The sequence below is a fragment of the Ornithodoros turicata genome, chromosome 1 (assembly GCF_037126465.1).
Source record: "Ornithodoros turicata isolate Travis chromosome 1, ASM3712646v1, whole genome shotgun sequence".
In the NCBI taxonomy this organism is placed as follows: Eukaryota; Metazoa; Arthropoda; class Arachnida; order Ixodida; family Argasidae; genus Ornithodoros; species Ornithodoros turicata.
The window spans coordinates 130,148,033-130,172,988 of NC_088201.1; the positions used below are offsets into that span (position 1 = coordinate 130,148,033).

Sequence of the window (24,956 nt, forward strand, 5' to 3'; positions counted from 1 at the left end):
CCCTCCCCTCATTCTATTTCACAGGCAGCCGTAGTATCATTCTGAATGTGCCTGTGCGTCGCCTTCGGACAGCAGCACATCCAACAGCGGACTGTTTACACATGCGTCTGTCTTGGATTTCCCTAACCACTTCTTGTGAAGCGCTCCACGGGCATGCCCTTGTGGGGCTATTGCTGCAAATGCCACGGTGGGTCGCTGCCTATGTTATATCCAGATTCCCCTCGAAATGAATGGACCTGTCCGCTCCCGGCAACTTCCGGCCGCCGCTAAGGTGGCCCGGTGCGGAGAAAAACGCCGCTAGCGTGTACCGTGGACTTTTGGCGCAAGCTGCACCTCTACAAGGTGGCGAGGGGGAAAAGGGTTACCTCACTTTTGATAAGACAGCTCTGATTCCCGCACTCACCGCGCGTGTTTGTTCCGTAGGTAAGGCTTGTAACCCTTCCCCCTCGTGTGGCGTGTCAATGTAACCTCCTTTCTTCGCAGCTTTGCGCTCAGCTACGAGCTCAGAACTCAGAACGCGCTCAGCTCAGAACTACGTGCCGTCAAAAAAGAGACGGAGCCAAGGGCTCATTTCCACGGATTTTCGGCGAAGTTATTTCGGCAATTGCCATTGCGTTTCGAGTGGGATTATCTGTTCACAGTAAATTTTTTTACACTTTTTTGCTGTAAATAGCTCCTCCCATGGCGCACACCTCTTTGGTGTTGCCTTTACACCCGAATGAAGGGTGTTGTCTAAAACACACTTTAATTAAGTGTATTCCTCATGAAACGCTGTTATAATGGGTGTTTAACAACAAATACACGGTTAAAAGAGAGCATTCTATTGAAAACACCTTTCAGGATGAAGTTGTTTTTTTGGCAAACACTCCCTCACAAATGGCTTGTATAATACAAGCTACCACGGCAGCATACCAAGACATACAGTTCGACGTTCTTGCGTCTATGCCAAGCACCACCCTGGACATGGCAGACTTCCAGCCGTGGTTCCATCGCGCAACCTAACCCGGAGCGCAATGTGTCACAGGCACGCTTCGCTAGGTACCGTAGGCGTGAGTGCTGAAGCTTGAAGAGACTTGGGCACCCTCGGTAGCCTCTATTGGCGTATCGGATGGATCATATACTGAAATACAATTTGTTGGAGACATGTTCGTTAAGTGTAGTTGCGCGGAAATCGTCTGTAACGGTGACGGGAATTCGTCTTTGCATTTAAACGCATGCCTGGAACGAGTCAAGGATATCATTTCAATTACCGGCATCCTTTCCTCTCAGATACTGTATTTTAACTCAAGTTATCATTTTCACCCTTCAGTAACACCCTTTTCAACACCACATTCCCAGTTCAAATGGGGTGTAAAAAAGTGTATCGGACGTAAACACCTCTTTCATCACCTCATTTTACAGCCCGAATAATCGCCATGGGATTAAACGTGGTGTATGTCGATATTGTGAATTTAGTAATGTCCTTTTCACACCGTTTGCTACAGTTTGCGGGATAGAAAAAGGCCTTTTTATAAGAATACACCTGTTTTGAGCGAGTAAAGATGTAAAATGATTTACTGTGTGAGTGAAATGACCAAGGGGAACCCCTTTCCGCAAGGAAAACGTTAGGTTGCCTTGGGAAATTTCGGAGTTCAATTCAAGAAATTAACTTTCCGTCAATTGAAATTAAATAAAAATGTGGCAATATGTGGCAAAAATTATTGGCAGAAAAAAATTCCTTAACCGCATGTCTCTCCGGGCCTACTTTTTCCACTATGCATTTCTATCATGGTTGGTGGACCACACCGTATATCAGACAGTAAAGCTTGTACCGCCCCATCCACAGGAACCAGTGTTTGGACAGCAAAAGTGCTTGAACTGGGAGATAGCAGTTAGTCGGAATGGCGACCTTTGATTTCCACCCTGAAAGCAGAGGTTGAAAGCAGGTTTAAGGGTGGTGCAAAGATGTCTCCATGAGAGCTCCCATGGAAACTGGAATATTGTCGAATGCTCAAATTATGTCATCACATTGCCATACCTGTTGGTAGCGCCTAGACTGCAACAAACGTGTCAGCAATTTCTTCATGCACCTGATGCAAGCCAAGCCCTGCCTTCAGCGTGCACCTGTGGTAATTCTCAAGCTAGATTATCAATACTGCTGTGTTGTTAACTGTGACTATATGAGGAAGCGATGTGAGACAGCTACACAATCGATTCATGAGGCTTCTTATTTTTGTATCTGAACCTCAACTTACTCTTGCTCTCGTTTTTTGCCTGATCCTCCGCGGCACGTTCAAAATGTGTGTGCCGGACATCTCGCTCCAGACGATTTCGTGCCGAGATTCCAAATTGCCTTTGGACTTGCGCGTAACCTATGATAACATTCGCGGACGAAATCCTTGGAGTAGAACTCAGTCCGCACGGCTGCCGCTGCTTGGTCTTTTGGCAACTTAATAGGTAACGCCTGAATACTCCGAAGAATTGTTCTAACAGCGCAGCACCGTCGCATTCTCGACAACTTCGCTGTGGCATATCACGTATCCTATCGCTTCAGCTCATAAAAGGCAACTTCAGCACAAGGAAGTGCGCTTTACAAACAACGTCGTGGCAAAGAAATGTTCACATGCTTTGTTTCCGGCTTAGCACTAACATGTTGCTGTTACCACCACCAGCTGTATGCCAACGTACGATGCACGAAGAACGAAACCAAGGAAGCCAAGCGGCCAAGCCAAAGACAGATAAACCTAGAGCAGTGACGTCGGTGCGCCCGTGCGCAGGGTTTGCCGACGGTCTGAAGGCGGGCGGGGAAACTAACAAAAATGTTTTCTACAAAACTACAAACAGTTGGGCCAAGATATTTCGCACACATATTCAGTGTTCGCTAATGAACATACAGCGCGAGTCGTGCGGCACTTCAAACTTGACATATCTGACCTTCAAACGAGTGGCAATTGTTTGTTTGTTTTCTCTCGTGACGCTTTTGATGCTTCACGAACGTAGATAATTGACGCATCTATCCTATTTGCTTCAGGAGCACTATCCAAAACTTCTTCGGGTGGAGGATAGTTCAACACTTCGAGAATTTTGTACCGCAGTCACTGAGACGAAAACGCGACAACATACAGAGATGGTTCAAATGCACCATGGACCTTTCTTTTCAAGCTTCAGTGATCTTGGGAAGGCTCTACGTAGATCATTTCTTCACATTTCAAAGCAGAGAACAGGTAGGTACTATTATTCTTTACCTTATGCAAACGTCCTGCCTGGTACAAAAATTTCGCTGCCGAGAAACTTCATCAAATGTTGTGCAGTAGCCGTACGGCTACACGTAAAGCACTTATGCCGCTGCAAAGGTTAAACATCATTTTGTTAGAGCTCTGGAAAGGCTTTTTCGTGGTTATATAAATGTTTCAATGCTTTGAAATTAAACAGCACGCAATGGAAATATGCGTTTAATGTCAAAATTGTGCTGAAAATATGCGGGTTAACGATTTAATTTAACCTGACGGGTTAATTCTCAAGCGCTTTGGGTCACTCTTCTGCTGTGGCTAAATGGGGTGTAGCTGGGAAGGAAGTGCCAGTCTCTATTGTGCAGCTGCCACCAACTGACTAGCACAGAACGGTCGCCACCCTCCGAAATGCTCAGTCCCGAGAAACCCAACAGCCGACAAAACGCTTCTACAAAACACTGGCTAACGCAAAGTGCACGACAGCCTTGAAAATGAAAGAACTGGTGTTCTGATGGTGGAACAACATAGAAGGGACAAATACAGTCGACCCGCGTTAATCCGGATGGCTTCCTTTCCTGTGAAAATGTCCGGATAGCGGGGAAACCGGATAAGTGAAACACGAAAATCCAGAGAGATCCGAAGAGGACATCTTTGTTGTCCATTACAGAGAAAATATACATTGTCATCTGTTTCATTCTAATACACGCATCCAGTTCTTGCAAACCTTTGATAATGGCATTTACTTGCGAAATATTGTTCTGTTGCTTGAAAAATTATAGCACTGTTCTCAGTGCCGCCCGCGCACTTTCTACCGTCACAGCTGGTGCATCCACGCTTTCATCATCAGATTCTTCTTGAACACGATTGGAAACGACGACACTGACGATGTCGTCATCTCTGATGGCAGCGCAGGGGTCCTCGTTCCGGACTTTCTCAGTCTGGAATAAGCAGACTGTTCAGTGGATTACTTTTGTGTAACGTGCAAAGTAGGAAAGCGAGAAAATTCTTCCTAGGAACACCGTCTTTGTGTCAGTAAAAAGGAGGCTACGACCAGGGTTCTCGACCTCGCTTGTCTAGGTGCAGGTCAAGTGTCATTCCTGGACAATGACCGGATAACTGAGGCCGATTGTTGGGCACTAGTCACTTCTGCTCCCTGGAATTCTCGTCCGAGTCCGGAAGCTGAAGTCCGGATCAAGGAGGGCGAGATACATGGGGAGAAATCCGTCCCTGTGCTTTTTTGTCTGGATAGCGCAGGATCCGGATAAATGAAGTCCGGATAAGCACGTGTCGACTGTACATACAAGCCTAAATTTGTCTAAGAAATTAACGATGAAAGATGAAAGTATGAAGCCAGTCCTACAGCTGGCTAACCTTTTCCGTGACTTTCATCTTTCATCAGCCTTGAAAAGCTCCTCCTAGGAAGGCTGAAATACTTAGAGGGACACAACGACAGTACTTATCCCAGTTTTGAACACTACAAAAACGAACACTGAAGCTTCCTTAATTTAATATATAGGTAATAATTCGCCGAAACGCTCTGTTAGCGGCGACCCAAGATCGCGTCACTTCCCTTCGCCGGGCTGAACAGCACTAGGCAGAGCGGAACAGCTGTCCTCGGCTGGGAGTGCACGATCAAATTGTGAACATAATACATATACACATATACATAATATAGAATTAATATAGTTGAATATATAATTTTTGTCGTGTCTGCGTATTGTAAACTATATATAGTTTATAAACTATATATATATATATATATATGTGTGTGAGTGAGCTATCTCACCCTGACGGGAGGAATCACGTGTTACGTGACCTTCTGACGCCATCCACTCAAACGTTGCCTGCCTGCGTACTGTTGATGAGGCCCAACAAGGCCGAAACAGCTGTCCAGTACTGGCATGGTGACGTTTGAGTTAGAAACATATGCTATACGTGCAGCCAAAGAGCTCTGGCTATTTTTTTTCCTTTTATACTTCACTGGCTTTGCACTGGGCTTTCAGTGAGTGAGCTATCTCACCCTGACGGGAGGAATCACGTGTTACGTGACCTTCTGACGCCATCCACTCAAACGTTGCCTGCCTGCGTACTGTTGATGAGGCCCAACAAGGCCGAAACAGCTGTCCAGTACTGGCATGGTGACGTTTGAGTTAGAAACATATGCTATACGTGCAGCCAAAGAGCCCTGGCTATTTTTTTCCTTTTATACTTCACTGGCTTTGCACTGGGCTTTCAGTGAGTGAGCTATCTCACCCTGGCGGGAGGAATCACGTGTTACGTGACCTTCTGACGCCATCCACTCAAACGTTGCCTGCCTGCGTACTGTTGATGAGGCCCAACAAGGCCGAAACAGCTGTCCAGTACTGGCATGGTGACGTTTGAGTTAGAAACATATGCTATACGTGCAGCCAAAGAGCTCTGGCTATTTTTTCCTTTTATACTTCACTGGCTTTGCACAGGGCTTTCAGTGAGTGAGCTATCTCACCCTGACGGGAGGAATCACGTGTTACGTGACCTTCTGACGCCATCCACTCAAACGTTGCCTGCCTGCGTACTGTTGATGAGGCCCAACAAGGCCGAAACAGCTGTCCAGTACTGGCATGGTGACGTTTGAGTTAGAAACATATGCTATACGTGCAGCCAAAGAGCTCTGGCTATTTTTTTCCTTTTATACTTCACTGGCTTTGCACTGGGCTTTCAGTGAGTGAGCTATCTCACCCTGACGGGAGGAATCACGTGTTACGTGACCTTCTGACGCCATCCACTCAAACGCTGCCTGCCTGCGTACTGTTGATGAGGCCCAACAAGGCTGAAACAGCTGTCCAGTACTGGCATGGTGACGTTTGAGTTAGAAACATATGCTATACGTGCAGCCAAAGAGCTCTGGCTATTTTTTCCTTTAATATATATATATATATATATATATATATATATGTGTGTGTGTGTGTGTGTGTGTGTGTAACTCAAACGCAGGCAGGCAACGTTTGAGTGACGCCATCCACTCAAACGTTGCCTGTCTGCGTACTGTTGATGAGGCCCAACAAGGCCGAAACAGCTGTCCAGTACTGGCATGGCGACGTTTGAGTTACAAACATATGCTATACGTGCAGTCGAAGAACTCTGGCTATTTTTTTCCTTTTATACTTCACTGGCTTTGCACTGGGCTTTCAGTGAGTCAGTTATCTCACCCTGACGGGAGGAATCACGTGTTACGTGACCTTCTGACGCCATCCACTCAAAAGTTGCCTGCCTGCGTACTGTTGATGATGCCCAACAAGGCCGAAACAGCTGTCCAGTACTGGCATGGCGACGTTTGCGTTACAAACATGTGCTATAGGTGCATCCAAAGAGCTCTGGCTATGTTTTCCTTTTATACTTCATTGGCTTTGCACTGGGCTTTCAGTGAGTGAGTTATATCACCCTGACGGGAGGAATCACGTGTTACGTGACCTTCTGACGCCATCCACTCAATCGTTGCCTGCCTGCGTACTGTTGATGAGGCCCAACAAGGCCGAAACAGCTGTCCGGTACTGGCATGGCGACGTTTCAGTTACAAACATATGCTATACGTGCAGCCAAAGAGCTCTGGCTATTTTTTTGCTTTTATACTTCACTGGCTTTGCACTGGGCTTTCAATGAGTGAGTTATCTCACCCTGACTGGAGGAATCACGTGTTACGCGACCTTCTGACGCCATCCACTCAATCGTTGCCTGCCTCCGTACTGTTGATGAGGCCCAACAAGGCCGAAACAGCTGTCCGGTACTGGCATGGCGACGTTTGAGTTATAAACATATGCTATACGTGCAGCCAAAGAGCTCTGGCTATTTTTTTCCTTTTATACAGTCGACCCCCGTTTATTCGGACGGTGCCGTTCCCGGCGAAATCGTCCGGATACCGGGGCATCCGGATAAATGAAACGACCGAATAGAAACGTCCTACAGAGCAAGGTTTAATTAAAACACAGAAATCTCGTCAATAACAGCTGTTACATAGTAGTGTAGGCACTCGATTCCTGCAAACTTTTGCTAATTGCATAGAGTTGAATCACGCTGTTGCGCTGCTCGAAGAATGTCAGTGCGGTCGCAAAGTGTCAATGTCGGAGCCTTGTTTCTCACTGGCGCCATCGGCACCATCTTGCTGCACATCATCGGAGTCAATATCAGCAATCACACCGTCATCAGACATAGCTGCACACGCGTCATCATCCTTATCAACGTCAACGTAGTCAGAAACCGCAGCATCATCTACGGCAGTCGCAGTGAGCCTCTGCATCAGGGATCGCAGCTAGGGGAATGTCTTCATCGGCCAGCGGGCCGTAAGCAGCAGTCCCTCCGGTTGGAGTTTTCCCCTCTAGAACCGGACAGTTGCTCGAGATATTTCCAAATGACTCGACTGGTCAACGTGACCCAACGCACACAAATAGAAAAGGGGGTCATTGTGCACGGTTGTCTCCCCTACGGAGGAATGTAGGTCCCTGACGTGTGACGGGAATAACCCCAAAACAGCGAAAAAGGTGACGAAGCGGGGTCAGCGTCTCCTCTTACTCACGGTAGTCCGGATAACTGAAGCTGGATTACAAGAATTTTCGACTTTCGTTCCCTGGAATTCTTGTCCGAGTCCGGAAGCTGAAGTCCGGATAAACGAGAACAAAATACATGGAGGAAAATCAGTTCCCGTACCTTTTGTCCGGATACCGCGGGATCCGGATAAGTGAAGTCCGGATAAACGGGGGTCGACTGTACTTCACTGGCTTTGCACTGGGCTTTCAGTGAGTGAGTTATCTCACCCTGACGGGAGGAATCACGTGTTACGTGACCTTCTGACGCCATCCACTCAAACGTTGCCTGCCTGCGTACTGTTGATGAGGCCCAACAAGGCCGAAACAGCTGTCCACTACTGGCATGGCGACGTTTGAGTTACAAACATATGCTATACGTGCAGCCAAAGAGCTCTGGCTATTTTTTCCTTTTATACTTCATTGGCTTTGCACTGGGCTTTCAGTGAGTGAGTTATATCACCCCGACGGGAGGAATCACGTGTTACGTGACCTTCTGACGCCATCCACTCAATCGTTGCCTGCCTGCGTACTGTTGATGAGGCCCAACAAGGCCGAAACAGCTGTCCGGTACTGGCATGGTGACGTTTGAGTTACAAACATATGCTATACGTGCAGCCGAAGAACTCTGGCTATTTTTTTTCTTTTATACTTCACTGGCTTTGCACTGGGCTTTCAGTGAGTGAGTTATCTCACCCTGACGGGAGGAATCACGTGTTACGTGACCTTCTGACGCCACCCACTCAAACGTTGCCTGCCTGTGTACTGTTGATGATGCCCAACAAGGCCGAAACAGCTGTCCAGTACTGGCATGGCGACGTTTGCGTTACAAACATGTGCTATACGTGCAGCCAAAGAGCTCTGGCTATTTTTTTCCTTTTATACTTCACTGGCTTTGCACTGGGCTTTCAATGAGTGAGTTATCTCACCCTGACTGGAGGAATCACGTGTTACGTGACCTTCTGACGCCATCCACTCAATCGTTGCCTGCCTGCGTACTGTTGATGAGGCCTAACAAGGCCGAAACAGCTGTCCGGTACTGGCATGGCGACGTTTGAGTTACAAACATATGCTATACGTGCAGCCAAAGAGCTCTGGCTATTTTTTAACTTTTATACTTCACTGGCTTTGCACTGGGCTTTCAGTGAGTGAGTTATCTCACCCAGACGGGAGGAATCACGTGTTACGTGACCTTCTGACGCCATCCACTCAAAAGTTGCCTGCCTGCGTACTGTTGATGATGCCCAACAAGGCCGAAACAGCTGTCCAGTACTGGCATGGCGACGTTTGCGTTACAAACATGTGCTATAGGTGCATCCAAAGAGCTCTGGCTATTTTTTCCTTTTATACTTCATTGGCTTTGCACTGGGCTTTCAGTGAGTGAGTTATATCACCCTGACGGGAGGAATCACGTGTTACGTGACCTTCTGACGCCATCCACTCAATCGTTGCCTGCCTGCGTACTGTTGATGAGGCCCAACAAGGCCGAAACAGCTGTCCAGTACTGGCATGGCGACGTTTGAGTTACAAACATATGCTATACGTGCAGCCAAAGAACTCTGGCTATTTTTTTCCTTTTATACTTCACTGGCTTTGCACTGGGCTTTCAGTGAGTGAGTTATCTCACCCTGACGGGAGGAATCACGTGTTACGTGACCTTCTCACGCCATCCACTCAAACGTTGCCTGCCTGCGTACTGTTGATGAGGCCCAACAAGGCCGAAACAGCTGTCCACTACTGGCATGGCGACGTTTGAGTTACAAACATATGCTATACGTGCAGCCAAAGAGCTCTGGCTATTTTTTCCTTTTATACTTCATTGGCTTTGCACTGGGCTTTCAGTGAGTGAGTTATATCACCCCGACGGGAGGAATCACGTGTTACGTGACCTTCTGACGCCATCCACTCAATCGTTGCCTGCCTGCGTACTGTTGATGAGGCCCAACAAGGCCGAAACAGCTGTCCGGTACTGGCATGGCGACGTTTGAGTTACAAACATATGCTATACGTGCAGCCAAAGAGCTCTGGCTATTTTTTTCCTTTTATACTTCACTAGCTTTGCACTGGGCTTTCAATGAGTGAGTTATCTCACCCTGACTGGAGGAATCACGTGTTACGCGACCTTCTGACGCCATCCACTCAATCGTTGCCTGCCTGCGTACTGTTGATGAGGCCCAACAGGGCCGAAACAGCTGTCCGGTACTGGCATGGCGACGTTTGAGTTATAAACATATGCTATACGTGCAGCCAAAGAGCTCTGGCTATTTCTTTCCTTTTATACTTCACTGGCTTTGCACTGGGGTTTCAGTGAGTGAGTTATCTCACCCTGACGGGAGGAATCACGTGTTACGTGACCTTCTGACGCCATCCACTCAATCGTTGCCTGCCTGCGTACTGTTGATGAGGCCCAACAAGGCCGAAACAGCTGTCCGGTACTGGCATGGTGACGTTTGAGTTACAAACATATGCTATACGTGCAGCCGAAGAACTCTGGCTATTTTTTTCCTTTTATACTTCACTGGCTTTGCACTGGGCTTTCAATGAGTGAGTTATCTCACCCTGACTGGAGGAATCACGTGTTACGCGACCTTCTGACGCCATCCACTCAATCGTTGCCTGCCTGCGTACTGTTGATGAGGCCCAACAAGGCCGAAACAGCTGTCCACTACTGGCATGGCGACGTTTGAGTTACAAACATATGCTATACGTGCAGCCAAAGAGCTCTGGCTATTTTTTCCTTTTATACTTCATTGGCTTTGCACTGGGCTTTCAGTGAGTGAGTTATATCACCCCGACGGGAGGAATCACGTGTTACGTGACCTTCTGACGCCATCCACTCAATCGTTGCCTGCCTGCGTACTGTTGATGAGGCCCAACAAGGCCGAAACAGCTGTCCGGTACTGGCATGGTGACGTTTGAGTTACAAACATATGCTATACGTGCAGCCGAAGAACTCTGGCTATTTTTTTTCTTTTATACTTCACTGGCTTTGCACTGGGCTTTCAGTGAGTGAGTTATCTCACCCTGACGGGAGGAATCACGTGTTACGTGACCTTCTGACGCCACCCACTCAAACGTTGCCTGCCTGTGTACTGTTGATGATGCCCAACAAGGCCAAAACAGCTGTCCAGTACTGGCATGGCGACGTTTGCGTTACAAACATGTGCTATACGTGCAGCCAAAGAGCTCTGGCTATTTTTTTCCTTTTATACTTCACTGGCTTTGCACTGGGCTTTCAATGAGTGAGTTATCTCACCCTGACTGGAGGAATCACGTGTTACGTGACCTTCTGACGCCATCCACTCAATCGTTGCCTGCCTGCGTACTGTTGATGAGGCCTAACAAGGCCGAAACAGCTGTCCGGTACTGGCATGGCGACGTTTGAGTTACAAACATATGCTATACGTGCAGCCAAAGAGCTCTGGCTATTTTTTCCTTTTATACTTCATTGGCTTTGCACTGGGCTTTCAGTGAGTGAGTTATATCACCCCGACGGGAGGAATCACGTGTTACGTGACCTTCTGACGCCATCCACTCAATCGTTGCCTGCCTGCGTACTGTTGATGAGGCCCAACAAGGCCGAAACAGCTGTCCGGTACTGGCATGGTGACGTTTGAGTTACAAACATATGCTATACGTGCAGCCGAAGAACTCTGGCTATTTTTTTTCTTTTATACTTCACTGGCTTTGCACTGGGCTTTCAGTGAGTGAGTTATCTCACCCTGACGGGAGGAATCACGTGTTACGTGACCTTCTGACGCCACCCACTCAAACGTTGCCTGCCTGTGTACTGTTGATGATGCCCAACAAGGCCAAAACAGCTGTCCAGTACTGGCATGGCGACGTTTGCGTTACAAACATGTGCTATACGTGCAGCCAAAGAGCTCTGGCTATTTTTTTTTCTTTTATACTTCACTGGCTTTGCACTGGGCTTTCAATGAGTGAGTTATCTCACCCTGACTGGAGGAATCACGTGTTACGTGACCTTCTGACGCCATCCACTCAATCGTTGCCTGCCTGCGTACTGTTGATGAGGCCTAACAAGGCCGAAACAGCTGTCCGGTACTGGCATGGCGACGTTTGAGTTACAAACATATGCTATACGTGCAGCCAAAGAGCTCTGGCTATTTTTTTCCTTTTATACTTCACTGGCTTTGCACTGGGCTTTCAGTGAGTGAGTTACCTCACCCTGACGGGAGGAATCACGTGTTACGTGACCTTCTGACGCCATCCACTCAAAAGTTGCCTGCCTGCGTACTGTTGATGATGCCCAACAAGGCCGAAACAGCTGTCCAGTACTGGCATGGCGACGTTTGCGTTACAAACATGTGCTATAGGTGCATCCAAAGAGCTCTGGCTATTTTTTCCTTTTATACTTCACTGGCTTTGCACTGGGCTTTCAGTGAGTGAGTTATCTCACCCTGACGGGAGGAATCACGTGTTACGTGACCTTCTGACGCCATCCACTCAAACGTTGCCTGCCTGCGTACTGTTGATGAGACCCAACAAGGCCGAAACAGCTGTCCAGTACTGGCATGGCGACGTTTGAGTTACAAACGTACGTGCAGCCAAAGAGCTCTGGCTATTTTTTTCCTTTTATATATATATATACATATATATTTGTAAGTCAAACGTCGCCATGCCAGTACTGGACAGCTGTTTCAGCCTTGTTGGGCCATCATCAGCAGTACGGAGGCAGGCAACTTTTGAGCGGATGGCGTCAGAAGGTCACGTGGCACGTGATGCCTCCAGTCAGGGTGTTCCTAAGACACCTCTGAAAGCCCAGCGCAAGGCCAATCAAATGTATAAGAGGAAAAAAATTAGCAAGAGCTCTTTGGCTGCTATCTTTTTTTTTTCTGGGCTTTCAGAGGTGTCTTAGGACACCCTGACGAGAGGCATCACGTGCCACGTGACCCTCTGACGCCATCAGCTCAAACGTTGCCTGCCTGCGTACTGCTGATGATGGCCCAACAAGGCCGAAACAGCTGTACAGTACTGGCATGGCGACGTTTGACTTACAAACATATGCTATACGTGCAGCCAAAGAGGTCTTGTTAATTTTTTCCCTTATATATATATATAGAGAGATACTCATGGAACGATGCGACAGCACCAGAGGACACGTGTTTCGCTGTGTTTGCGGCTCATCAGCTCTGGGTAGCTGCGCATCGTTTGCAATTGGCAAACCAGGGGTCGCTCAGCGAGCTATATACACATGAGAGGGTGACTGAGCACTCTTCAATGCCACAGTGCAAGCCGTGTACTATAATGAGGGAAAAAACCGTTAAGAAACAAGTAAATGACACTAGACGTGTTTGAAATTCAAAATTTCATGTTAAGATGGCTTCTATGGGTGCACGCAGAGAAACAGATGCTCATGGAACGATGCGACAGCAGCAGAGGACACGTGTTTCGCCGTGTTTGCGGCTCGTCTGCTCTGGGTAGCTGCGCATCGTTCGGAATTGGCAAACCAGGGGTCGCTAAACGAGCGATATCCACCTGGGAGGGTGACTGAGCACTGCTCAATGCCACAGTGCTAGCCAGTGTATTATAATAAGGGAAAAAAGCCATTAAAGAAACAAGTAGATGACACTAGACGTGTTTGAAATTCAAAATTACAGATTAAGATGGCTTCTATGGCTGCACGCAGAGAAACAGATACTCATGGAATGATGCGAGAGCATCAGAGGACACGTATTTCACCGTGTTTGCGGCTCGTCAGCTTTGGCTAGCTGCGCATCGTTCGGAATTGGCAAACCAGGGGTCGCTCAGCGAGCGATATACTATTTTGCTCGACAGATGCTACGATCTAGACTGCGTCAGGAAACACCTCTCACCAGTCGCACAAACTGCATTTACATGGACCAATATGTCCGCTGAAAGCTCTAATGGACTGGCCCATCCAACGCCGAGGGTTCACGTGATGATCGAGTTCAGTCCAGAACACTTCGAGTCGATCGAGTCCAGAACACTTGGACGAAGCTTGGGGAAGCTGCACGATAAGTTGCCTGATTGGTTTAATTCGAGAGTTTCCGTCCGAACTACTTCGTGCTAGAGACTTGCTTTCGCTGTGTCCATCTTTTTTCGAAGTCAAGATGCGCCTGTTTGCATGTAGGCGGGCAATCGACTTATTTCGTCCACTCGACTTTACCATATTCATGTAAAATTGTAAACACACCTACAGAGAGATGAATGCTGAAGAAACAACGACAATACCACGTGACCGAGCTGACGTAGAGCTGCATATTGATCGCCTTTAGCTTCTTGAAAAAAGACAGAGTTTGACAGAGGCGCCCTTACAAAACCACGGGGATCAGAGGTAAATATTTCCAGAAAGTGAGTGAGTAACACGATTTCAAGATACCGGACTTTACAGAAGGCAAGGCGATAGTTGGTCAGGGAGGCGAAAATATAGGCTAGTATAAAGTCCGACGGAGTGGGGCGTAACGACGCGCGGCGCACCGCTGCGCTTCCCGAGCCGCCGCGGGTGAGTTCATAGTTCGACACCACTCGGCGAAGCGCGGCGCGGAGGCAATGCGCGACTACGTCAGCCGCCGTCGGAGGAGTAGAGGAATGCTCTGCCGATGGCCAGGGAGCTGTGGACTCGCCTCCTCCAACATGGCGTTGCCTATTGAGCTTTCGATCGAAACTGGAAAGGAACACCCGTGCCTATACAGGGTGTTTCACTTAAGAGTGACTCCTAATTATTAAGAAAAATGTGCTTGAGATAAAAAGCAGACATTTTCTGCGTCATACTTGTGAACGTTTTTACCGCCCAAACAGGGGATTTCCATCGCTCTACCTCATTAATTTGTGTAATTAGCTTAATTGACCCCAAAAAATTCCCAACCGAAGGTACCGTATTTTTGCGCTAATTAGAAAGCCCGTGGCAAAGGACACCCCATTTCACTCACAGTTACAGGATCTTTCACGATCTTTCCACAAAAATTGAACGCCCGAAAACTTGCCATCTCTGCAAGCCCGTTTTCCGATTGCATCAGTGGCGGCGCTATCGGCAAGGCTGGAAGACACTCAAACTGCGCATGAATACAGCATGAGAAAAAACAGAAAAAAAGGGGAGAGGGCTAGGACAGGCCCATTCACGCATTTTGTATTCGCAAGCTTATCTGTTCGCAGCTATCAGTTACCGATAATCACCAACATCGGATGTTCTGTGCTGTTTCCTGTGTTGTGCTTTACCTCCTCCGCATACTTTAGGCGGGGCAACTTGAACGATCACGCCTTGATGAGCGACGGTTTTTCAGGCAGTTTTTACGTGTTTTCGGGTGTCAAAATTTTGTGCAAAGATTGTGAAAGATCTAACTGGAACTGAAATGGGTGTTCTGGCCATGGGCTTTCTAATCAGCGCTAAAAGCACTTTTAGCACTAAAAGCACTTTTCCTTGGGAATTTTAGTTCAATTAAGCAAATTAGAGAAATTAATGAGGTACACTGATGGAAACCACCTATTTGGGCGGCAGGCACCGTCACAAGTATGACGCGGAAGATTTCTAATTTTTATCGTAAGTATTTTTTTTAGTAGTTAAGGGTGACGCTTGAGTGAAACACCCTGTATAATAAACGACGGATGGACTATAGAGACAAGCAAAAGAAAGAGAACAGGTGGGAAGCCGTGCGACTTTCTGATTCAATTCAGCGTCCGTATTTGAGGGTACCAACCATGAGAACACGGAATGACTTTAGTCGGATTCCAGCCCGCGTGTACAGATATTACTACTTTTTCACTACGAAATGTGAAAATCTCCGGCGGTGTTTTCGGAGCACTGTCCCGAATCGCGTTAGGCTTTGATTCCTGTGTAGGATGACGTAGCGTGGCGTAGCGAACGCTGGCTATCGCCGCACAGTGCGGGCGGCGACGGGCGAAGGCGACGTCGGACTCCGAAGCAGCCTTAATACTCCGCGACTACTGCACTACATATGCACCACACAATACACATTTCTCCCACGTTGACTTGTACCTTTTCCTCTTGGATGTTCTATGCGCTATGTTTGCCCCCTAGATTGTTCTCGCCATGGCTCGTTTGCCTGCGTGCACACCTTTCCCACATGTGTGTTCGTTTTACCTTTTTTTATCTTGAAATTTAGGACTGATATCTGATGCATTTCATTCCAGCTGAGAACAGTCGTAGAAGACGTAAGAAGCGCGATACGAAAAATTGTCAAAGGCGCCTCTTGGCTCGACGACAGCACCAGAAAGAAGGCATTGGAAAAGGTGCGTCTCCTATCTTACCTGTTGTTGACGCACATAACTTTAGCGAGCATGTATCTCTTATATTCATCGTTAGATATGTTTTGGAGTACTTTTTCACGTCATTGTCATGTTCGTATAGCATTCACTCGTAACACTAGTTTGACTGCTAATGATTGTTAAAAACCAAGCGAACTTGTGCCACGGATTCATGAAAAATGACTGAGATTACGGGGCAAAAAGTGAGACCTAGGTTTCTTGTTCGTGCGCGTACTCGTCTGCTCCTAGTTTCGGGTCTTTTCGTTATGAATACAATTTGACGATTGTTACAGTTCCAGACATGAGGCAGCCGCATTTCGCGTTGATCATAATAAGGAGCTCTGGCGGGTAATGCAGGTCTCCAAATTTGTAAAAACTTAATAATTACTGTCGAACATTTTTATTTTTGCAAACATGACGCAGGACATGATCTGATAAGTAATTTTTCAAAATTTATCGCTGTAATTAAATTTACCCTCAGTTGTCTAGACACTATTGAAAATGACTGCACAAACCTTTGTTGTCATTCACTGGCTGAACACCTTCACTTGTATTCAAACATTGGATCATCACTTGTTGCTGCAGCGAAATAGTGTGAACGTGTTTACCACCGTATTTTTTTAGGGACGCAATATCCTCCAGCTGTCGCTCCCCATGCTCTTGACTAAGTAGTCGTCGAATCTCGTATATGTTATAACGTTTACAACGTTGGAGATTCCGCTTCGGTTTCATTTTTAGCGCTATCGATCTTTGACTTACGAGGCTGTGTGGAGATCTTGTTGATCTAACGTCACAGTGCAATTTGTTTCCTGTACTGTGAATATGCGAGCCAATCAGAAATTTTAAGCATAATTTTCATTTTAGCATCCAATGCTTAGCTCCGTCCAGCAGTTATTCCGAAGAATTGTTACATTGACTGGATGTTTATGGGGTGTTTTCATCTCTGCTCTTCAAACATGACACGTATTAGACAACGCTTGATCATCACATATCTTCACAATGATACTAATAGTAGTTCAGCATGAGAGATGCGATGTAGGCATATAACCGCTCTGTACTTCACCTTTTCTTTACTGGTTCTTTCCGTTATTGGCCTTGAAGCAACTGCAGAGTTTTCTGTAGGCAGCCTAAAGCTTGACTTGACGAAGGCTGCTGTAATTTATTTTGCGAAATCGCCAACAGCATCACATAACTAGAGAATAGAGATAGTAACGCGTGTATGTTTTCTCAACCAGTATATATGCTGTCGGTCGTCCAATGACTTTAAGGACACTGAAGAGCGAACAGGGCGAGGCTATACACCAGGTCGTAATCAGCAAGAGTGTGTACTATTTTTCTGCAAACAGGTTGACAAGATGGTGATGAAGGTAGGCTACCTTGACTGGATCAAAAACGACACGCGTTTACAGGAGCTGTACAAAGACGTAAGTGCTCAGAAACCAACCATTCACAACTACGCCCCCAAACGGGGTATCAAGTAGGCAGGGACGTACTGCAGACGAAATTGAACGCAACAGCAGACAGCTTTCGAATTCCGTTTTCTCATCGCAAGCCAAGGTGCAAGCGCTTTGCGCTTGGAGCAACTTCAACACATTGTCACGGAATTCATTCTGTGCACACGGGAAATTCCGTTAATCTGAAAAATACGAGCCTTGATAACAAATACCAGTTCTGAGTTTGTCACGCTAAACCATGTGTCTGCTTCTTTCTGTTCTTCTACTCAGATCAGGTTCTGTCGCGCAATGTCGCGCCACGGAGGGATACGAGAGTTTACTTTGAGTATTTTCTAAGATGCAATTTGTTGGTACATCTTCAGTGTAAGTTCGTTGACAGGCGGGATCGCATCGTGAGTTCATGTTAAAATATCGAGTGTAATTTTTTTTGTATATAAGACACCAGATTTATCATACTGAAATACCGGTCAAAAAGCAAGCCCACTTTTCATATCGCAACAAAACCCGGCCGCAGGGACGAGAAGAAAAACATACAGAAACAGCGTATGAAATAGAGTTCAGAAGTGATATGTCGTACTAACGAAATATTCGCAAAAGTATACGAAATACGCGAAGCATACCAGTAACGTCCTCGCATCAATATAGGCATAGTAATCCGTCTGAGGCATATATAGGGCACGTGTATTTCTGTGACAGCAACAACGTGCATGATTCTATCTCAGTTTACCGGTCGTCTCTTCCTGATCCTATCTCATAGATTGGATGGGTGGACCCGAATACGCCGTACCCCATGATCCGTGCCCGATACCTCAACAACAAAGGAGTATATCACCTGAAGAATATTCGTAGGGCTTACAACAGGGCTGAAAGGTATGCCTGTGGCTGTGCTTTGTTTTTAAGTTTAATCCCAATGTACGACTTTTTTTTTTTCATTAAAATGCAGCATGCTACTAAAGATAACAGTTTCAGTTTCTCGCGATGACAACAGCAATGACTCACTTGTAATGCATGCGAGAAATCTTCGACCTGCATGTCCTGTCACTCCAAATCTGGTACCTGATATGTACCACATGAAAGAGGACCAGCCTCTAGGCCAAGCTGTACACATGCGGTACGGTCCTCAAGTAGCAGGTAGAGTTTTCGAACACTGTGAAACTCAAGCGGCACAAGGGGTCCAACGGCATCCTTAATGGCTAGGTATCTTTTAAATGCGATGTACCAGTTGTATCTCATGTGTATACCGCGTGTTTCGGGAGCATGAGTACGAACTCCTTCTAACAATCTCCATGCGCTGCAAAAATTGTTCGGGCGATGCCGAATGCCAGTCAATAAATTCCCTTATTCAGCATTGCCGTAATGGATCTGCACTGTCATCCTATCAAAAATGTGCTCAAGGTGGGGCCAGTTACCGTGAGGGATCGCACGTTTGGGAAGAATGCGTTTCTTCCAACCGCTGGCAAAATCAGTTTGTATCGAAACGGCGGGGAGTGAAGACGAGACCGCTCGGTCTTTGAAGCAGCTCGTTCGTCACTTTCAAGATTAGAGTCATTTGAGGTGCGTATTATATCTATGAAGTAACTATATTCGTCCGCATTTTTCGTTCATCTTCGCTCTGTTTCCCAGTTGTACTCATCACCAGCAGGCTGGACAGAACGACTGAGGGATTGAGACAACGAATCCTGCGCTTCATGTACGAACGTTGGTGCATGAATTAGAGAAGCCTAGTTTGCACTTTATACCCCGCTTACACATGCAAATAAGCATGTTTCTCAGGCAAGCTTTTTCGGTTGTTGAATTTTTTACATTGCATTTTCTCCTAGGTCACGCCTGGGCGATGTCGTAAATGCATGAGTTTATCATCTTCTGTGGCTGGTGTTACGTTCTGCGGAAGAAACAGAAGTTGGGGAAGAATGCGAATCCAACGGTGTGTACGAAAGATAAAGAAGCGTAAGCGTATCCACAGAGCAGACGCAATGGTGAAGGGGAGATGCAGAGGTCAGCGTCGATCCATACGTTGTGTGGGTTCGACGTTTGTGTATCATGGCAATGCATGCTGGTGATGGACAGACACTCTTGGAAAGCATTCAATTTACGAATAAAGGTATATGTTTGTGATATTGATCGTGCAGCGTGGCTTCTTGGGGCTCTTCGTATATCGTAGATGAGGTGATCCACCCCGACGTGTAGGTATAAACATCTGCGCACTACGCGTTGTATGTACCGCATGTGAGGGCGTGTATTTAGGGTACATCCGCACATCCGCAACGTCGCGTTTGTACCCTTAGATGGCCAGAGATAGCATTTCGCTTGATGTTGGCAATGCGCTCCCTGCACAGTAAATCGTAAAGCACCCTCTCGGTGTAAATGAGTTTACACCCCTTGTCCTATAACTGGCTCCCTTTTTTCACATCACAGTGGCAAACACCCTTTTTCAGAAGGTGTATTGTGCACGAAACACCTTTGCAAAGGGTGCTTTCAGCATGGAACACCTATGTGAAGAGTGCGTTACATGCAAAACACCCTTTTTGACACTCCCAAAAACACCATTTAAGGGAGGTGTATTGCAGCTTTTATGTAAAAAGATGTGATGGAATGCTATAAAGCATGTGATGCACCTCCACATTCCAGGTTCACATGCCCTACAATCTAAATCCAGTGACGGATAGGCGCCGTCTGATCAAGATGCCGCCAGATGACTTTAAGGGGCACGCGGTGCTTGCGAAAGCTGGAGGTGCCCTGTGCCCCCTGAAACAACTGGCACGACATCCCTGCTAACGCCAGGAGTCTCAGTGAACCGGACGTATTGAAGGGTTACATGTATACTCATTAATACGCGAGAGATTGTGCCTCTCGAGCTCCCTAACTGCAAACTCACTGTTGCCTTGAGGCTGACTGACTCTGACGACGGAGCCGCAGTATCTTTACGAGGCGGTTTGTAAGTCGGGTCACACATACTGGATGCATGACGCCCGGAGCAAGATCGGCACTTCAGGAAACCTCGGAACTGTTTCGCCGAGTGATTTGGCTTAGTACAGCGAAAACACAGATGTTGCGCCGCCAGTAATTTCTTCTTCTCATCCAGCGGCTTCGGACTTGTACATTCTGCTGTTTTGTGTTCCGGGGCGTTGCAGAATACACACTTACTTCCCTTGGAAGTCCTTGCCGTGCTCTGCAATGTTGTGATCGGACAACCGCTTGCAGTCTTCGCAATATGTGAGAACTGCGACCTCGGACGGTCATTGAATGAGCTCTTCTCGAATCGGGTACTTAACTCCTCACGGGTGTCTCAAAAAAAAAAAAAAGGAAATAAGAAAATGCTCCAAGGACATCGAACATGAAACACCAAATTTTATTGGCTTGTACATACCTTTAAATTTCATCCAGTACATCATCAGTTGCTGAATGGAAAGCATACACGGTTCACTAATTCCAACACACACATATGGAGCACACGTTGCACGGACACACAACCCATCCGATGCACCAGACAGTCCTCCAAACGTCGAACGCACAATCCTCGAAACCTCGAACAGGCTGGCACTGCAAAGTTCAATGACGATCATCCTTAGTGACGAAACGAAAGTTCAGTTCCTCAAACGAAACAATTGTCCAAGCAAGTGGCACCAGACACGCTTCGATGTGAGAAGCAGTTGCAGTTTTGCACACGTATGTGTGACCGTTGAGACAGGAAACAACCCGTAAAGAAACCGAAGTGAATATCACGCTGGCATTGTTCCAACGTGAATGCCGGAATAGTACATCAGTTTGTAACTCACGTCCTTGCAATCGATTCGTTCCCACGGTTACCTATAACGAAATAATACAATTAACCTCGTAACGTACGTCGTGGCTTCAGCGATGTAGCCGATCCTCCCCTGCCGCCATTTGCAATGCGTCCACCGTCTGCAACAGAATGTACTTTGATGGTTAAACACGAGGAAACCGCAGACGTCGTACGATGCTAGGTTGACTTACCTTAAGCTATGATTAAACCTGTACTTAAAAAGCAAGGTTGTTATTCTTCTCAAAAGCGAGGTTGCAGCACAGATAACGTGCAAAAAACCGGGAACGAATGCACTGTGGAGGAATAGGGCTTGCCATGTCGCTCCTCACCGGCGGAGCGCGGAGCAACGTAGTAGACTCCGAAGAAGGCACACGCATTATTCAACAAGCAGACGAGTATACGGGTCAGGAGGCACACATATTATCCAGTGGGCACAAGGACATTTCATAGCGACGTGACGGCTTTGTACCTACTGAAATTTGGCGTTGGGGATCGCTGTGCTTGCTATTTGATAACCGTTACGGCTGTTAATAGGCGGTTACGGCTGTGTACCGACTGCACTTTCTGAGGAAAGTTTTTTAACCGGCACGTGTCCGTCACAGGAGTTGGAGTGTATACAAGGGGCACATGAGCCTTGGTGTTGCTGGTGGTTGGAGGGTCACAGCACTCTCCCGAAAAGAACTCACCTGACTTATCATAAGGCTAAAATATTGACACGGGAATGTAAGCTGTTGGGTACAGGAACATGTTTATTTCTCCAGCAAAGTTGTTGCTCAAATAATTAAGTTACCTACAGGATTTTCTTGCAAAATATGGCATGGTTTCATGCCAGGCGACTTAACCACCGTGTTCACAAATTGCTACGCATTATTGCCTTCGGAAATCGTCAAATAGTCTGCTGGTCTGAAGTTCACTGGTATCATGTTTGTAGGGGATTAAACAAAACAAAAATGAAGATGTAGACGCCAGAAGGAAAAGTGAGAAGCGCCAGCCAGCGCCAGGAGAGAGAGAAAGCGACTGTAACCGTATATTCAGAATCCAAAGGGTATTCTCAAGTGTATTGAGACGAAAGGGTGCGTCAGTTCATCGGTGTGAGCGGCGTTGTTCGGAATCATTCCTTTGTGTACCAAAAATGTATTGCGTATTGATGTGTAACACCGTTGGGAAGAAATAAACTACACGATTACCCAACATTAATCAGAAGTGGGATTGTGAACACACCATCGGACGAAGACAACAAGCGAAAGTCAAGTAAGCAGACTCCTCGTAGGAATTTAGGCCTAGCTAACAATGGGACGACCGAAGAAGATGCGTCCGCAGTCGGGAGCTCAGCCGCAGGCAGCAGAAGATATATCTGCTTCGAACACTCAAATTTCACCTTCGGGAGATGGCACAACACCAACTGCCGATACAATTGGTCAGCCTGTGCAAGACCCCGCTGACGATGGTGAACATGAGAACCGTGAGGCGATCACAGATTCTTCTATCACCTGCGAAGAAGGCTCCACCGCACCGAATGTGACTTCGACCACCGAGGGCACACAGCAACTCGATTTCCAGGCAATTCTTCAAACCGCGGTTGAGACAGCGGTCAGAGCAGCAATTGCTGGCATATCACCAGCTCTGCAGCAAAACGCAGCGCGTTCTCCTCACCACCGTGTCAACGACATGAAGGATCTCGTTCCCGAATTTCATCCGGATCAGGACAAGGTGATGACAGCAGAAAGGTGGACGAAACGTATTGACGAACTTGCAGAAACATTTGGCTGGTCAGATCTGGACACAGTTGTGGTGGCTCTTCCGAAACTCAGAGGAACGGCACGAACGTGGTATGAGGGTGTGTCTGTACGCCGTCGAACTTGGGAGGAATGGAAAGAACTGTTGCACGAGTCATTTCCCTCCACATCAGGCCTTCAGTCGCTCTACGGAGAAATGCTCGCCCGAAGGAAACGTCCAGGGGAGACATCAGAAGAGTACTTTTACGACAAGGAGACGAAGGCAAGACAGTGCAACCTCTCCGAGCCAGACGTTATCGAACACATCATCACAGGGCTCACCGACATGAAGCTCGTTCAAGCTTTGAGTGTGAGAGACTACCAGAACACCAAGGAACTGTTACGACACATCAAGAATATAGAGAAAAGTGTCGAACTCGCCACAGGACAGTCCACAGAAAGGCACCAGAAAGGAAAACCACCTGAACAGTCGAAAGAAAACGCTCCAGAGAAATCGCAGCTACAGGTGCCCAAGTCAGAGAATCAGAAGGGGCAGCCACGCTGCTTTAACTGTAATAAAAGAGGGCATATAGCTCGTGATTGTCCAGAGCCGTCTCGACGACAACAATCACCAGCTGTTAAGGACACAAACTCCAATCGTCAAGCTCGCTACGCAAGTCGGGGATCATCGCAGTTTGTCGTGGCCGAGAACGTCAACCCCTGTGGACCATCATCAAGGTTGCCAAGATCAATGGTCCTCACGAGGTACAGGCGATGCTGGATACAGGCAGCTCTAGTTGCATACTCCAAGCATCATTAGCCGTGATGTGTGGACTGAACATTCTACCTTGCGACAAGACGCTGTATGGGTTCGGCTCAAACACAGAGCCAACAACACGCGCTATTGGGAAGGCATCGGTGGACTTGACGATTGATGGTGTGACCGCACACGATGTAGAGGTTCTGGTTGTTCGCGACTCTGTGCAGCCGTTTGAACTCCTGGTGGGCCGAATTTGGACAGAGCTCCCTCACATAGCCTATTGCAAGGTTGGTCAAAATTTCATGCTGGGTTACAGAGACGAAGAACCCTTCCGTGACATCGACATTGTCTCGCCTCCAAGCAAGCAGCATAAAATCACAGTACAGAGGGATACCATCGTGCCCAGTAATACCGTTGTCTGGGTAGAAGCGGAGACTGTTGAACGGAAGACACTTGATGCGCTTTACGTGCAAGAGTGTGGACCGGACAGGCTGTTACGTGTAAATGAGGGCGTAGTCCGTATTCCCTTGTTCAACTGTGGACAGGAAGATTTGCTTTATAGGAGCGGACAGCGACTAGGGAGGATCGAAGAGGTCAATTTGTTACGAGAAGCCTCAGAGGAAGGATGTGTGAAGGCTCAATCGTGCCAACAGAAGGCACCAATAGAAATGTCGCAGGTGAAGATGGGCAGCGAAATATCAGAGCCAGATGCCACACGTCTTCTTGATCTACTCAACGAATATCGGGAATGCTTCGCCTTCAGACTTGAGGAGCTTGGTTGCACTACGCTGGTGTCGATGGACATTAAGGAAACACTTGGAAGCAGTCCCGTCGTATCCCGTCCGTATAGGGCAACACCGAGGGAAATGGGCGAAATATCTCGGATTGTTCAGGAATGGAAGACGCATGGCATAGTGTCTGACACCACTTCACCGTATGCAAGCCCCGTACTCCTAGTAAAGAAGAAAAATGGAGAGAGCAGACTTGTGGTGGAGTATAGAAAGCTAAACAGTCAAACAGTCAAGGAGCATTATCCCCTTCCAAATATCGACGATCAGCTTCTGCACCTTGCTGGCAGCCGACTTTACACAACGGTTGATCTCGCGCACGGGTATTTACAAGTTCCCCTGACGGAAGCAGCGAAGGACAAGACAGCTTTCGTAACACCCGATACCACTGGGGGGTTTGAGCGACTCATGTTTGGTTTAACCAACGGGCCAGCAGTATTCCA

At 47.3% G+C, this 24,956-nt stretch overlaps 1 protein-coding gene across 3 annotated transcripts in view; it reads left to right on the top strand.

Moving 5' to 3' along the window:
• The window catches only part of LOC135378596 (neprilysin-1-like), a 254,298-nt gene that overhangs the window by 168,472 nt on the left and 60,870 nt on the right, over positions 1 to 24,956 (top strand). For 2 of the 3 annotated variants that reach the window (XM_064611657.1, XM_064611658.1), the window contains 4 exons: positions 3,011 to 3,203; positions 15,899 to 15,997; positions 17,359 to 17,436; positions 18,224 to 18,336. The exons of the other annotated variant lie outside the window; for it this stretch is intronic. In XM_064611657.1, coding sequence (XP_064467727.1) covers positions 3,011 to 3,203; positions 15,899 to 15,997; positions 17,359 to 17,436; positions 18,224 to 18,336 — 483 coding nt within the window. The remainder of the gene's footprint in view (positions 1 to 3,010; positions 3,204 to 15,898; positions 15,998 to 17,358; positions 17,437 to 18,223; positions 18,337 to 24,956) is intronic. 3 annotated transcript variants of the gene reach the window in all.